At 39.5% G+C, this 14,592-nt stretch overlaps 1 protein-coding gene across 1 annotated transcript; it reads right to left on the reverse strand.

The window, feature by feature from the left end:
• Positions 1-2,157: 2,157 nt before the first annotated feature.
• Positions 2,158-13,723, reverse strand: wdr82 (WD repeat domain 82). Its single transcript, XM_062997866.1, has 9 exons — positions 13,394-13,723; positions 12,022-12,119; positions 5,630-5,696; positions 5,140-5,239; positions 4,900-5,016; positions 4,504-4,659; positions 3,459-3,528; positions 3,201-3,343; positions 2,158-2,303 (listed from the first exon to the last, which is right to left on the reverse strand). The coding sequence occupies exons 1-9, from the start codon at positions 13,552-13,554 to the stop codon at positions 2,274-2,276; spliced, it is 942 nt and encodes a 313-aa protein (XP_062853936.1). The 5' UTR covers positions 13,555-13,723; the 3' UTR covers positions 2,158-2,273.
• Between the last annotated feature and the right edge of the window lie 869 nt (positions 13,724-14,592).

A 14,592-nucleotide genomic window follows, 5' to 3' on the forward strand; every position in this document is an offset into this window, starting at 1 on the left:
TCCTACCCCCTTTATGTTACAGTCTAATCCACCCCAATTCACTTTATGGGGGGCTGAAGTGTAGCTCATTTTGGTGATATTCTAAGTCAATGCCAGTCCCTCATAGAAACAAACAGCAATTTAGTGCACTAGTACATTGTGTTGTATTCTTCACTTAGACGGAGTGGCTTCAGAACGCAGCTCCTGTGACCTGGAAGACGAACCAACCTTTTCTGAATAAAACTTTTAAAGAACGTCACCTAGCCTCCTGATAAATTCGGATCGATTCTAACAAAAGATCCACGACGACAATTGTATGTGTAAAATTTCATGTAAAATGTATCATAAAAATTGATGATGGGAAGATAAGTACACAGCTTACAGGTCTGATAAATACGAGGTTAGATGACTAGTCACTACCTGCACTAGGTAAAAGCAAGCTGCACACAGCTAGCAAGCTAATTGCTACCCTCAGTGGTCACAGGTTCAAACAGGTGAGATTTCAGTAATAAAGTCTTGATTTGATCAGTAAACTTCTGGTGATTTTTTAAAAAATATAAACAGACAGAATGTACAAAAAAATACTTTTAATTGTGGTGTAGGTAAGGTCATGTAAGCTAACAGACATGCTAATTAGCCTAAACTTGCTTAAAGTAATTACATTTACCCCATTCAGAGACACTGCAAAAGTCACAAGACTATGGGTGATCCTTAGACACGCGCTTCAAAAATGATTTTAATAATAGTTAAAAAGCTTCAGATGAAATAATTAATACTAATTTCCTTAATGAGTATACAAAATATAAAATTTATTTAATTAGGATTTTAACATCATGTTTTACACACTTTGGTTACATTCATGACAGAAATGGTAGTTACTTGTTACACAAGATCCATCAATGCACAAGTTTAATGTCAAACACAGTCATGGACAATTTTGTATCTCCAATTCACCTCACTTGCACTTTTTCGGACTGTGGGAGGAAACCTACACAGACACGAGAAGAACATGCAAACTCCACACAGAAAGGACCCGGGCCGGGCCGCCACACCTGGGGATCGAACCCAGGACCTTCTTGCTGTGAGGCGACAGTGCTACCCACTGCCGCCCCAAAATATACAATTAAATCACAAATTAATCACTTCCAGGGCTGAATCCGGTACCACATCCTTGTTCATTAAAGTGGATTTTTTTGTGTCGTCAGCTGCTTTGTAATACTTTGACCATTTAAATACAGGATTTACTTGGTGTATGATTCCAAAGCTTTAATAATGGTGCCACCTTAAGGGATGAAACAGCATTAAGTCTGAACTGACAAGTCTGTTTTTATTGGAAAAATGTGACTATTGTGATATCTAGTTTAAAATAAATAATACATCTATTTATTAGGATTTTAACATCATGTTTTACACTTTGGTTTCATTCATGACAGGAACGGTAGTTACTCATTACACAAGATTCATCATTTCACAAGTTTAATGTTGAACAGTCATGGACAATTTTGTATCTCCAATTCACCTCACTTGCATGTCTTTGGACTGTGGGAGGAAACAGGAGCTCCCAGTGGAAACCCATGCCAACATGGGGAGAACATGCAAACTCCACACAGAAAGGACCCGGACCATTCCACCTGGGGATCGAACCAAGGACCTTCTTGCTGTGAAGAGACAGTGCTACCCACTAAGCCACCCAATTAATAAAATAAATTAATGGATTAACTGCTCATTAAAGCCTTGGTCTATGATAGTGCCTTAACAGTCTGGTATTTTTAATGTAACATCCCTTAAAATTAAACATTATTTCAAAATCGTTACTGCAAAATGTATATAGATGATCAAAATATTCAGCATCTAGCTTTCATTTAGAAATTATGTACCAATAAAAGCTTAATTCTGTACATCAGTCATAAACAGATGAAACACAATTATCTTTATAGTAGCAGTGACAAGTCTTTGTAAGTGGGACTGAAAAAAAAAAAACTGCTTTTTTCCAAAAGCAGATTTCTGTTGTTGTTGTTTGTTTTATTACCATTCAGCCACTAATAGCTGTTCACATATTTATTGGTGTTTTAATGCACAAGTTACACTGCGTCACTGTTTTCTGGTATCAAGCCAAAACAATAGTTTGACTGTAAACTTTATAAATGAATACACACCACAGTTTTTTTACAAACACAATTTTACAAAACAACATAGTTTAATGACAAGTATAAAATAAACATGAGATACAACTTGGCCATAAGGCCAACAATCTATTTACAGTCTATAACTTCTCTGCAGTGCACAGCACCTCTTCAGTCATCAATGGTGGGTAACCAGAATGCCTGTGGAGGTAAAAAAGTGAAAATAAGCAACACATTTTACAGAACACATTCATCAACTACATCGTGTATTTTCATAATCATGTGCTTATTACCTCTTTATTAGGTTCACCTACCTTAAGCATGCATTCCTTGGCTATTTTAGAAGCTACATCTACCATAGAAATGGACTTTGTGGCCAAAAATACTCAATTTATTCCTTTTACTGTCCTCCAGTTTCTTTTAAGCGATAACCAACCACCATTAGTCAACGATAATCCAAATTACCCATCAATCCCATCCAAATACAAAACACATTAAGTCGCACATTAAGTGAGCAGAACCAGTTCAGCATCATATTTGTTTGTTTGATTCTTAGCGCCATGACAGCTGCTATGGCCATTATCATGGCTAAAGTAAGGTAGAAGTATTAAGGCCGAGTCTCCACTCAGCGATTTAAGCTCTAGTGTGAGGAGAAATCTGTATCTCTGCTTCTAATTCTAATCAAGCTTCAGCTGCTTAAAATGAATTTAAATTACAGAATTAATCCAAACAGTGACTTCTTGGTTGGTTCTCGTTAAACTAATTATTCATCGAAATTCCTACGTACCACACAACACTATGGTAGGTGTAGCTAAAAAAAATGTATGTACAAGATAGGCGAACCTAATAAAGTGGTCAGTGTGTGTGTATACTTGCTTGTCAAAACCAGGTTATATCAAGTTCTCTCTTCTCGTTTTCTCAAAAGAGGTTTCAAATTCAGTTTTGCTGAACGTTTAACCAGTAATAAATGACATCTATTTATCTAGAACTTCTACTAGAACGAATAAAATGCTGGTCTTTTACCCATGATGAGAAGAAAATGAGGCTGAAAGACAGACGTATGCCAGTAGCTACGACTGTATGAAAATGTAATCTCACCATGTTAGAACAGGCACTGGCGAATGTCATGAATTTGGGGTTAAACTGTAGGCAGGTGACTGGTCCAGTGTGTTTTCCATCCAACAGTGCTACCTTCATTCCACTCTCAGCGTTCCACACATGGATCTTACCGTCCTCTGAACCTACACAAGAGGAATCAAAATCTCTGCTTAATGTCCTCCAGTCCCAAAAAGTGTCATTAAGAAGACGGCGAACTTCCTATATATTACAGACATTAAAGACTTGGATTTGACTTACCGATCATTATGAACTGAGAGTCGGGGGTAAAGGAGGCCTCCAGAACCACACCTTTACTGTTGTTGTAGCCCTAAAAGGAAAAAATAAATAAGTAAAAAGAATACCGTAATAAATAAAATTCACATAAATGGAAGCTTGCTATTTGTCAATGATTTAAAAAAGGCAGTGATTTCTAATATTAAAATAATAATCCATATTAAAACAAACACATGGAAAGCTGAAACAGACTTAATACACTTGGGTGGGAAACTTTAATCTAAGAGTGAATTAAATCACACTGAAGAGCTACAAAGCCACAACAAGTGATTTTAAAACAAGAAAACATGTTAACTAAAATACAAAACCCAGTCTCCAAGTTTCACAGCTCACGAGCTGCCCTGTTGTATTGTTCTCACAATATCATGCTACATTTAAGGTTGAATTTAACAGTTTAAAGTTTTGAAAAAGGTGAGAAACAGTTTCGCAATGTCTGTGTTCGATTTCGTCACTTAAACAGTTTGTCTCATTGGCGGCGCTCTAAAAAAGGTCAGTGGCAAACCAGATCGAACTTTGAACACTGACTAGCTGTAAAAACCTGAGAGCCACAGCAGTAAATGTAAGAGTGGCGGCAAAGTTTTGTTTGTTTATTGGTTTAACGCCATGACAACACAGTGGTTACCATTCATGGCAGGATCACTGAATATTTTGGCAGCACTGCCTCACTTCATAAGAAACAATGGCACAGCTGGCACAAAAGCAGTTTTGCCACACATCATGTAAATGCAGCATGGTTAGGTTCCTGGTTGGGCTTTGAGCTGGTATTTTATTAGCTCTAGTTGAGCTGCTAATATTAACCGATTTGTTGATAACCTTATGGCTGCCTACAAATTAATATTAAATATGATTCATTATTGCAACCGAATGACTGCAGTTCTAGTCAGAATACTTCTGTTACTGTTCTACATTACTGACAAACAACCATTAACATTAAGGCAAAACCGACACAGAAAAAGTCGTCTGTCTGTGAGTCCATAAACAGAAAATCACAAAAAAGTGAGATTCTTACCCCAAACGAATGTAGCACAGCTCCTTTGAAAGCATCAAGCAGTCTGAGTGTTCCTCCGTTGCTGGAGACCAGGATGAGTTTGCCGTCATTGCTGAACTTGAGGCCGGTCCACTCACACGTCCGCTCATACTGCAGTTTAAATGTGGCAAAGGGGCCCTGCAAGACACATGAACACCAATATTTAAAAGCAGCAACAAGCTCTATGTAAAGCTAATAATCAATAAACACAATTTGTCTTACCTTACTGTTTAACTCCCAAAACAGTACTTAAAATTATATATTTAAATTTTATTACTTTATCTTTGCTATATCAAATATCACAGCAAATAAATGTCATTAAAAAAAAATCACAAAAAGTCATAGACATGGTCCAGATTTAAAGCTTATCTTCCTTACTTTATCAAAAGACCGCAGGTCGTAGAGTTTCACCATCTCCGAGTTGATTCCTGCAGCAAATATCAGACCCTCAGGGTCAAATGAGCACACTGGCTTTCCTTGCAGATGCATCAGGCCCTGTGAGCACAGAAGGATTTAGATCAGGCTTTGTGTGGATGCAAGAATAAACTGAAGCACAAGCCAGCAATTAAAGAAGGACAAATGCACACAAACTTATACTAGTCAGCACACACAGTTTACCTGACAGTTGGGAGAGCGCAGATCCCATAATCGAATAGTTTTATCCAAGGAGCCAGAGATGAAGGTGTCATCAACAGGAGACATGGAGAGAGCAACCACCCTGTAAAATTCCACAACACAAACCCACAAGAATGAAAAATATTCATTCATATTCCAGGGCACTGGCAGTTGACATGTAGTTCATAATACATGTAAGGCAAATTAAAGCATGTCCATGCTTTCGTTTTGATCTGGACCCAGATGTATTTTAAAGTAGTAGTAGTCTGGCACATATATGTATTCAAAGGTAATCATGTTATTAGGTCACATCCTTGATTCATTTATCAGGTAGTCTAGTACTTGTACCCATCCAAATATTAAACCTAAAATTTGAATACGGGTCTTTAATAACATGTTTAGCTTTAAATTTATTAATAACCTGAAATCCTATGGGTTTCAACAAACTGTTTTTATTTAACATATTAAAGAACTTTATTAATGAAGTTCTTACCTCTTACTGTGCCCAGGAAAGTAACGAATGTACTTGTTGTCATGTAGCGACAGGTAGCGTATTGTGTCTGTAATAAAGCATTAATAGTAAACAGAGGGTCAGGGATAGAACATCTACATTCAACATAACCATGATATATGGAAACAAACTATTAAACACTTCCAAACTTTTTACATTTACAGCTTGACAATGACAGCATTTTTGCAGGCATCCACCCAACGTCTGAGAGGAATGAGCACCACCCTGGGCAAGGCAGTAGTCTGTACAGTTAGCTCCTTGAAAGGGTAGAATCACAGACCCTCAAACTGTACAAACAACTACCTCAAGCCAGAATGGGCACTGTTGAGCATCCTGGATACAAATGAGGTATTGTGTACAGAAACCAGCAGTCAAACACCCAGCAATTTACAGCCAGAAAAAGGCAAGTGAGGTGGGAGAAATGTATCACAACATTGAAGACAGTTCCAGAACACAATACACAGAAGATTAACATTTAAAAAAACATGTGAAAATAAGGATCCCATTTATACACTTGCTAGAAAAGAACAAGTTTATTGCCTGTTGTTTTTATTTTTTACTGTTTGTTTTATTAGGATTTTAACATCATATTTTTCACTTTGGTTACATTCATGACAGGAACGGTAGTCACTCATCACACAAGGTTCATCATTTCACAAGGTGAAATGGACAATTTATTTTCTCCAATTCACCTCACTTGCATGTATTTGGACTGTGGGAGGAAACCCATGCAGACACGGGGAGAACATGCAAACTCCACACAGAAAGGATTCGGATTTTTTACTGTAATATAGAACGTGCCTGATTACTCATCAGAGTAGTGTATTGTTTTAATGTATTACAACATCAGGGTCATAAAACCAGGGTCACATACTTTGTGTGGTTTAGAGGGGAGGGAGAAAAGTGAAGCATCCAGAAAAAACGTATACAAAACACTCCTACAGCTGTGTGGCACACACTACCATTTGCATTACCAAGCCACACATTATTATTGTTAATAATAACAACAACCATAATAATCTGTTACTACACTACACTTAAGTGCTTTGTAATTAATCATTGTGTTCTGTTGACATTGACTTTAATGCCTTGTTCTTTAGAGTCTTGGAAAACCCAGTGTTAAGTGGGTAAAAAATTAACAAAATTAACTGGAGTGGGAGGTTTAGGGGATTTTGTAAAGGGTTGTATGTGTAATTATATATCATAACCTGAGACCTCTGAGAACCGAAAAAGAAGTGTATGAATTAGAGAGTGTTTGGAACACAATATCAGTATAAAATATTGTTTATTTGCAGGTGTCCATAAAATAAAGAAAAGTCATAAAGTATCAAATTAATTGAAAAAGGCTCCAGATATTCTGTAAACTGTTCAAGAGGCTCTGGGAACTCAAAGACCTCTAAGAGAACGTGAGGGTTAAACGTTTTATAAACATAGAAATAAGACATCCTGAATGCTTCTAATAAGCAGATTTTTATCCCTACAAACCTGTGACCTTAAAGGCTAAGCACCAGCTAATATTGAAGTTTTAAACACATACAGTGTATCACAAAAGTGAGTACACCCCTCACATTTCTGCAGATATTTAAGTATATCTTTTCATGGGACAACACTGACAAAATGACACTTTGACACAATGAAAAGTAGTCTGTGTGCAGCTTATATAACAGTGTAAATTTATTCTTCCCTCAAAATAACTCAATATACAGCCATTAACGTCTAAACCACCGGCAACAAAAGTGAGTACACCCCTTAGTGAAAGTTCCTGAAGTGTCAATATTTTGTGTGGCCACCATTATTTCCCAGAACTGCCTTAACTCTCCTGGGCATGGAGTTTACCAGAGCTTCACAGGTTGCCACTGGAATGCTTTTCCACTCCTCCATGATGACATCACGGAGCTGGCGGATATTCGAGACTTTGCACTCCTCCACCTTCCGCTTGAGGATGCCCCAAAGATGTTCTATTGGGTTTAGGTCTGGAGACATGCTTGGCCAGTCCATCACCTTTACCCTCAGCCTCTTCAATAAAGCAGTGGTTGTCTTAGAGGTGTGTTTGGGGTCATTATCATGCTGGAACACTGCCCTGCGACCCAGTTTCCGGAGGGAGGGGATCATGCTCTGCTTCAGTATTTCACAGTACATATTGGAGTTCATGTGTCCCTCAATGAAATGTAACTCCCCAACACCTGCTGCACCCATGCAGCCCCAGACCATGGCATTCCCACCACCATGCTTGACTGTAGGCATGACACACTTATCTTTGTACTCCTCACCTGATTGCCGCCACACATGCTTGAGACCATCTGAACCAAACAAATTAATCTTGGTCTCATCAGACCATAGGACATGGATCCAGTAATCCATGTCCTTTGTTGACATGTCTTCAGCAAACTGTTTGCGGGCTTTCTTGTGTAGAGACTTCAGAAGAGGCTTCCTTCTGGGGTGACAGCCATGCAGACCAATTTGATGTAGTGTGCGGCGTATGGTCTGAGCACTGACAGGCTGACCCCCCACCTTTTCAATCTCTGCAGCAATGCTGACAGCACTCCTGCGCCTATCTTTCAAAGACGGCAGTTGGATGTGACGCTGAGCACGTGCACTCAGCTTCTTTGGACGACCAACGCGAGGTCTGTTCTGAGTGGACCCTGCTCTTTTAAAACGCTGAATGATCTTGGCCACTGTGCTGCAGCTCAGTTTCAGGGTGTTGGCAATCTTCTTGTAGCCTTGGCCATCTTCATGTAGCGCAACAATTCGTCTTTTAAGATCCTCAGAGAGTTCTTTGCCATGAGGTGCCATGTTGGAACTTTCAGTGACCAGTATGAGAGAGTGTGAGAGCTGTACTACTAAATTGAACACACCTGCTCCCTATGCACACCTGAGACCTAGTAACACTAACAAATCACATTACATTTTGGAGGGAAAATGACAAGCAGTGCTCAATTTGGACATTTAGGGGTGTAGTCTCTTAGGGGTGTACTCACTTTTGTTGCCGGTGGTTTAGACATTAATGGCTGTATATTGAGTTATTTTGAGAGAAGAATAAATTTACACTGTTATATAAGCTGCACACAGACTACTTTTCATTGTGTCAAAGTGTCATTTTGTCAGTGTTGTCCCATGAAAAGATATACTTAAATATCTGCAGAAATGTGAGGGGTGTACTCACTTTTGTGATACACTGTACATGCATCGAAAGTTGAGTTCCTAACTTGTGATTATTGATAGTTAGAAAACATTTTTTTTTTACAAATTCAAGGAATACGGCTTAAAATTCTGGTGTTTTGCGTCGCTCGCGGTCTTCGGATTCTGTCACAGGCGTCGCACGTGTGACGTAGATGGTGGACAACAACTCAAGAAGTTGAATCTTAGGCGATGCAAAATGATTAAAAGGTGCGTTGTGTTTGGCTGCAATAATTCAATTCAACACCAACACCGACTTGATATTATCGCCAAATATATAAATATTATATATCTAGATAGATATATAGATGAGACAGCTTTAGGACAAATCAAATGCGTGTTTATTGATAAATACTGAACAGAGCAGGAATGCGCAATAAGAATGCGCGTCTTTTCTCTATTAAAAAAGGTTTAAATTTAGCTTCTATCCTAGGCTAGATATACACTGTAAAACGAAAAAAAAAGTGTTTAGGCTAAATATTTTAAATGCACTAATCTGATCAAAATATGGTATAAATAAAAATAGAATAAAGTCTGTAAGAGTTTAAACCTGCGTTATCATGCGCGCTAGAAAAACCAACACGTTCATCTGATGTGGTTTCAGAGAGGATCTGAGAGAGGTAGTGATGTTTCCCTCAGCACTAAAACTCTCTCTGATGGTGCTCGGTGCACTAATACACACCTGTACTGTACCTGCATGCATACTTTACAGAGCAGAGGAAGTCTAGCCTGGTTATCGCGCCAATATTACCCATCTATTTAGTAGGTATAATTAATATAACAATATATACTACATTTTAAGTTATTATTCGTTTCAATACATTTTTATTCAACGAAAAAATACATTTCAAACATTCCAGCAAGACCAGCAAGAGAGAATCTGCAGGCTGCAATGCCATATTAACCGTCATTAAGTGTTTTAGAACGCCGAGGCTGTTTAAATATAGTTTAAATTACATTTATTTTATTGAGTGTGAACCATTAATAAACTTGCCTATAATTACTGTTGCCATTGTTTCCATTTTAAAACACAAAGCCTGACACTCAAAGAAAGAAAGAAAGAAAGAAAGAAAGAAAGAAAGAAAGAAAGAAAGAAAGAAAAAACGTTATACAGGCACCCCCACTGTCACTGCAGATTTACAGTGTATCACAAAAGTGAGTACACCCCTCACATTTCTGCAGATATTTAAGTATATCTTTTCATGGGACAACACTAACAAAATGACACTGTGACACAAGGAAAAGTAGTCTGTGTGCAGCTTATATAACAGTGTAAATTTATTCTTTCCTCAAAATAACTCAATATACAGCCATTAATGTCTAAACCACCGGCAACAAAAGTGAGTACACCCCTAAGAGACTACACCCCTAAATGTCCAAATTGAGCACTGCTTGTCATTTTCCCTCCAAAATGTCATGTGACTCGTTAGTGTTACTAGGTCTCAGGTGTGCATAGGGAGCAGGTGTGTTCAATTTAGTAGTACAGCTCTCACACTCTCTCATACTGGTCACTAAAAGTTCCAACATGGCACTCCATGGCAAAGAACTCTCTGAGGATCTTAAAAGACGAATTGTTGCGCTACATGAAGATGGCCAAGGCTACAAGAAGATTGCCAACACCCTGAAACTGAGCTGCAGCACAGTGGCCAAGATCATCCAGCGTTTTAAAAGAGCAGGGTCCACTCAGAACAGACCTCGCGTTGGTCGTCCAAAGAAGCTGAGTGCACGTGCTCAGCGTCACATCCAACTGCTGTCTTTGAAAGATAGGCGCAGGAGTGCTGTCAGCATTGCTGCAGAGATTGAAAAGGTGGGGGGTCAGCCTGTCAGTGCTCAGACCATACGCCGCACACTACATCAAATTGGTCTGCATGGCTGTCACCCCAGAAGGAAGCCTCTTCTGAAGTCTCTACACAAGAAAGCCCGCAAACAGTTTGCTGAAGACATGTCAACAAAGGACATGGATTACTGGAACCATGTCCTATGGTCTGATGAGACCAAGATTAATTTGTTTGGTTCAGATGGTCTCAAGCATGTGTGGCGGCAATCAGGTGAGGAGTACAAAGATAAGTGTGTCATGCCTACAGTCAAGCATGGTGGTGGGAATGCCATGGTCTGGGGCTGCATGAGTGCAGCAGGTGTTGGGGAGTTATATTTCATTGAGGGACACATGAACTCCAATATGTACTGTGAAATACTGAAGCAGAGCATGATCCCCTCCCTCTGGAAACTGGGTCGCAGGGCAGTGTTCCAGCATGATAATGACCCCAAACACACCTCTAAGACGACCACTGCTTTATTGAAGAGGTTGAGGGTAAAGGTGATGGACTGGCCAAGCATGTCTCCAGACCTAAACCCAATAGAGCATCTTTGGGGCATCCTCAAGCGGAAGGTGGAGGAGCGCAAAGTCTCGAATATCCGCCAGCTCCGTGATGTCGTCATGGAGGAGTGGAAAAGCATTCTAGTGGCAACCTGTGAAGCTCTGGTAAACTCCATGCCCAGGAGAGTTAAGGCAGTTCTGGGAAATAATGGTGGCCACACAAAATATTGACACTTCAGGAACTTTCACTAAGGGGTGTACTCACTTTTGTTGCCGGTGGTTTAGACATTAATGGCTGTATATTGAGTTATTTTGAGGGAAGAATAAATTTACACTGTTATATGAGCTGCACACAGACTACTTTTCATTGTGTCAAAGTGTCATTTTGTCAGTGTTGTCCCATGAAAAGATATACTTAAATATCTGCAGAAATGTGAGGGGTGTACTCACTTTTGTGATACACTGTATCCTCTTCATTAAATTCAGAAATAGCTTCGGAATCTGAAGAACCAGCACTGGAAAATTCGCAGTCCAAGTCAGTCATAACGGTGTAGGAGTACACTGTTGTCCACCAGTGACGTCACGCTGCAACTTCCTGGAATTTCCGGAGCGACCTCGGGTTTTTCCGTCAATTTACTTGAAATCGTCGATTTTTGAGTGAATTAAACAAGTTATTTACATTTTATTCACGTGTATGGTTTTTAACTAGCTAAAATAATGTGAAATCTTTAGAGAGGTCCATTAGGTGGTGCTTAGCCTTTAATATAATAATGTGCTCCACTCATGTCATGTCAAAATATGTCAAGCTAAAGTTCATGAGTCTACAGATTAAGATTGGATTAAGAAGGCATAAGATAGGCTTTCAAAAAAGGTACATTACCATCAATCTTGTTGGAGCTGTAGACAACCGTATTGGCAGCATGTGTGTATCTGATGAGGTCCACGCCATACTTTTTACTGTAGAGTGTCCGCTTGGGTCTGTTTCAGCCAGGTTGGGTGGTGAGAAAAACAAAACAACATGTCTATTAACATTTCGAAAAATAACACAAACAGTAAAATGTATATTTTGCTAACCTAACCTCTATAGGTTAGGCATGTTTTACACATTGGTTACATTCATGACAGGAACTGTAGTTACTCATTACACAAGGTTCATCAGTTCATAAGGTTATATCAAACAGTCATGGACAATTTAGTGTCTCCAGTTCACCTCACTTGCATGTCTTTGGACTGTGGGAGGAAACCGGACCACCCAGAGGAAACCCACGCGGACACGGGGAGAACATGCAAACTCCACACAGAAAGGACCCGGACCACCCCACCTGGGGATTGAACCCAGGACCTTCTTGCTGTGAGGCGGCAGTGCTACCCACTTGTTTACTTGTAAACCTGTATCTAGATTACAAACAATAAAGCAGAGTGTCATAATTAAAAACTGTGTTCAAATCAATTGCATTTTCAGCATTTAGCAGGCACTTTTATCCAAAACGACTTACAGTACTGTCACAGTATATTGTCTAAGCAATTGAGGGTTAAGGGCCTTGCTCAAGGGCCCAACAGTGGCAACCTAGCAGTGGTGGGGCTTAAACCAGTGACCTTTCGATTACTAATCCTGTACCTTAACCTCTATGCTACAAATGCCAATTGAATACAAACGCAGAATTTCATCTGTCCCAGTCTGACACTTAGAATTTAGGGCTGGGTGGTATAATATAGAGATGTGTCATCTGGTAAAGATTTACCATTACTGTTTACATTGTACCATGCAATGATCACTGCACAGTGAAGCAGCAGTTCTGCTAAACCTAACAAATAAAAAGTAACAGATTGCTGCAGAGGTTAACAAAATATGCCAGTAGAACAGGGGTGTCCATATATTTGCAAACAGCTGTAAACTCCTGTTTTAGTTATTAAGATCATTAAATCAGTTACTGCGTTGAAGATGTACTGACGCATAGATCCAATATACTGAAGTGTCCAGAATGTCAAGAAAAAAACACACAACTCACTATGTTAGCAAAATATTTCCGATAAAACGTCATATATTTATGGTTAAATTTGTAGATTTGTTTTGGAGTTTACCTTACACACACAATTAAACAGAGCTGTGTTGTGCTAAACCACCGGTTAGCTAGGAAGCTAACTAGCGGTTAGCTGTTGCGGTCAGTGTGAACTACTCGAGCCCAAGGCTTCGCGCAGGCCTCATGACCACCACAAAATAGTTCATCAATATTAACATGCTGTTAACTCACTTTCCCTCTTGGCAGTCATATAATACAATGGAGTCATCGTCACTGCTGGAAATCACCGTCTCTCCATTAGAACTGAAGTCGAAGCAGTTAATTTTATCTGAATTCTCCCGGAAGACTTTAGCCACTCGGAAACTGCGCAGCACATTGTCTGTTAGCTTCATTCTGCAGCTCCGCTGTGTGCCTGACCGCGCTCAGGCCTCCTCTCACAGAGCAAAACAAACACAGTGCGAGTTATTTCGTTAATTTCAAAAACCTTTCAAGCACAATTGATTTAAATGTGGAGTCTTAAATCACTATTTCATTGCTTTAGAAAAATCCCGCCCGTACAGCCGTGAACTCGGTAGCGGAAATGACCTGCAGGGGAGGTTAGCTGCTAGGCCAATGGCGCAGACTTACAAACTATGGAAAGCCAAAAGCGTCCTGGTTCACAGAACATTTCCAGCATCCATATGTACCTCACTGACTCAGTTCAGTAAAGTAACAATTACCACACGTACTAATGCGTATGTAAAAATAACATTTATTTATTTATTAAGATCTTAACCTCATGTTTTACACACTTCGGTTACATTCATGACAGAAACGGTAGTTACTCATTACACAAGATTCATCAGTTCACAGGTTTTGATGTCAAACACACTCAGTGACATTTTTGTATCTCCAATTCACTTAACTTGCACGTCTTTGGACTGTGGGAGGAAACCCACGCAGACACTGGGAGAACATGCAAACTCCACACAGAAAGGCCCCACCTAGGGATCAAACCCAGGACCTTCTTGCTGTGAGGTTTTGTTTGTTTGTTTATTAGGATTTTAACGTCATGTTTTACACTTTTGGTTACATTCATGACAGAAACAGTAGTTACTCATTACACAAGATTCATCGGTTCACAAGTTTAATATCAAACACAGTCAGGGACAACTTTGTATTTCCAATTCACCTCACTTGCACGTCTTTGGACTGTGGGAGGAAACTGGGGCTTCCAGAGGAAACCTACACAGACACTGAGAGAACATGCAAACTTCACACAGAAAGGCCCCACCTGGGGATCAAACCCAGGACCTTCTTGCTGTGAGGTGACAGTGCTACCCAGTGAGCCACTGTGCCTCAGTTAAACCTTTTACAGAACAAGACAAAGCTTTATTTATTTACAGCAGCACTTATCAACCTTTTTTTCTCTTAACTCTTTATTAGGTATG

Source organism: Trichomycterus rosablanca, chromosome 6 (assembly GCF_030014385.1).
Source record: "Trichomycterus rosablanca isolate fTriRos1 chromosome 6, fTriRos1.hap1, whole genome shotgun sequence".
In the NCBI taxonomy this organism is placed as follows: domain Eukaryota; kingdom Metazoa; phylum Chordata; class Actinopteri; order Siluriformes; family Trichomycteridae; genus Trichomycterus; species Trichomycterus rosablanca.

Bases quoted from the DNA above. Each gene is read 5' to 3' on its own strand.
- wdr82 (XM_062997866.1), bottom strand. From the start codon at position 13,554: ATGAAGCTAACAGACAATGTGCTGCGCAGTTTCCGAGTGGCTAAAGTC. The intron at 5,240-5,629 runs GTAAGAACTTCA...GGAATTTTACAG, and splicing joins TTTCCTGGGCACAGTAAGAG to GGTGGTTGCTCTCTCCATGT. The intron at 3,344-3,458 runs GTAAGTCAAATC...CCTCTTGTGTAG, and splicing joins CTCTCAGTTCATAATGATCG to GTTCAGAGGACGGTAAGATC.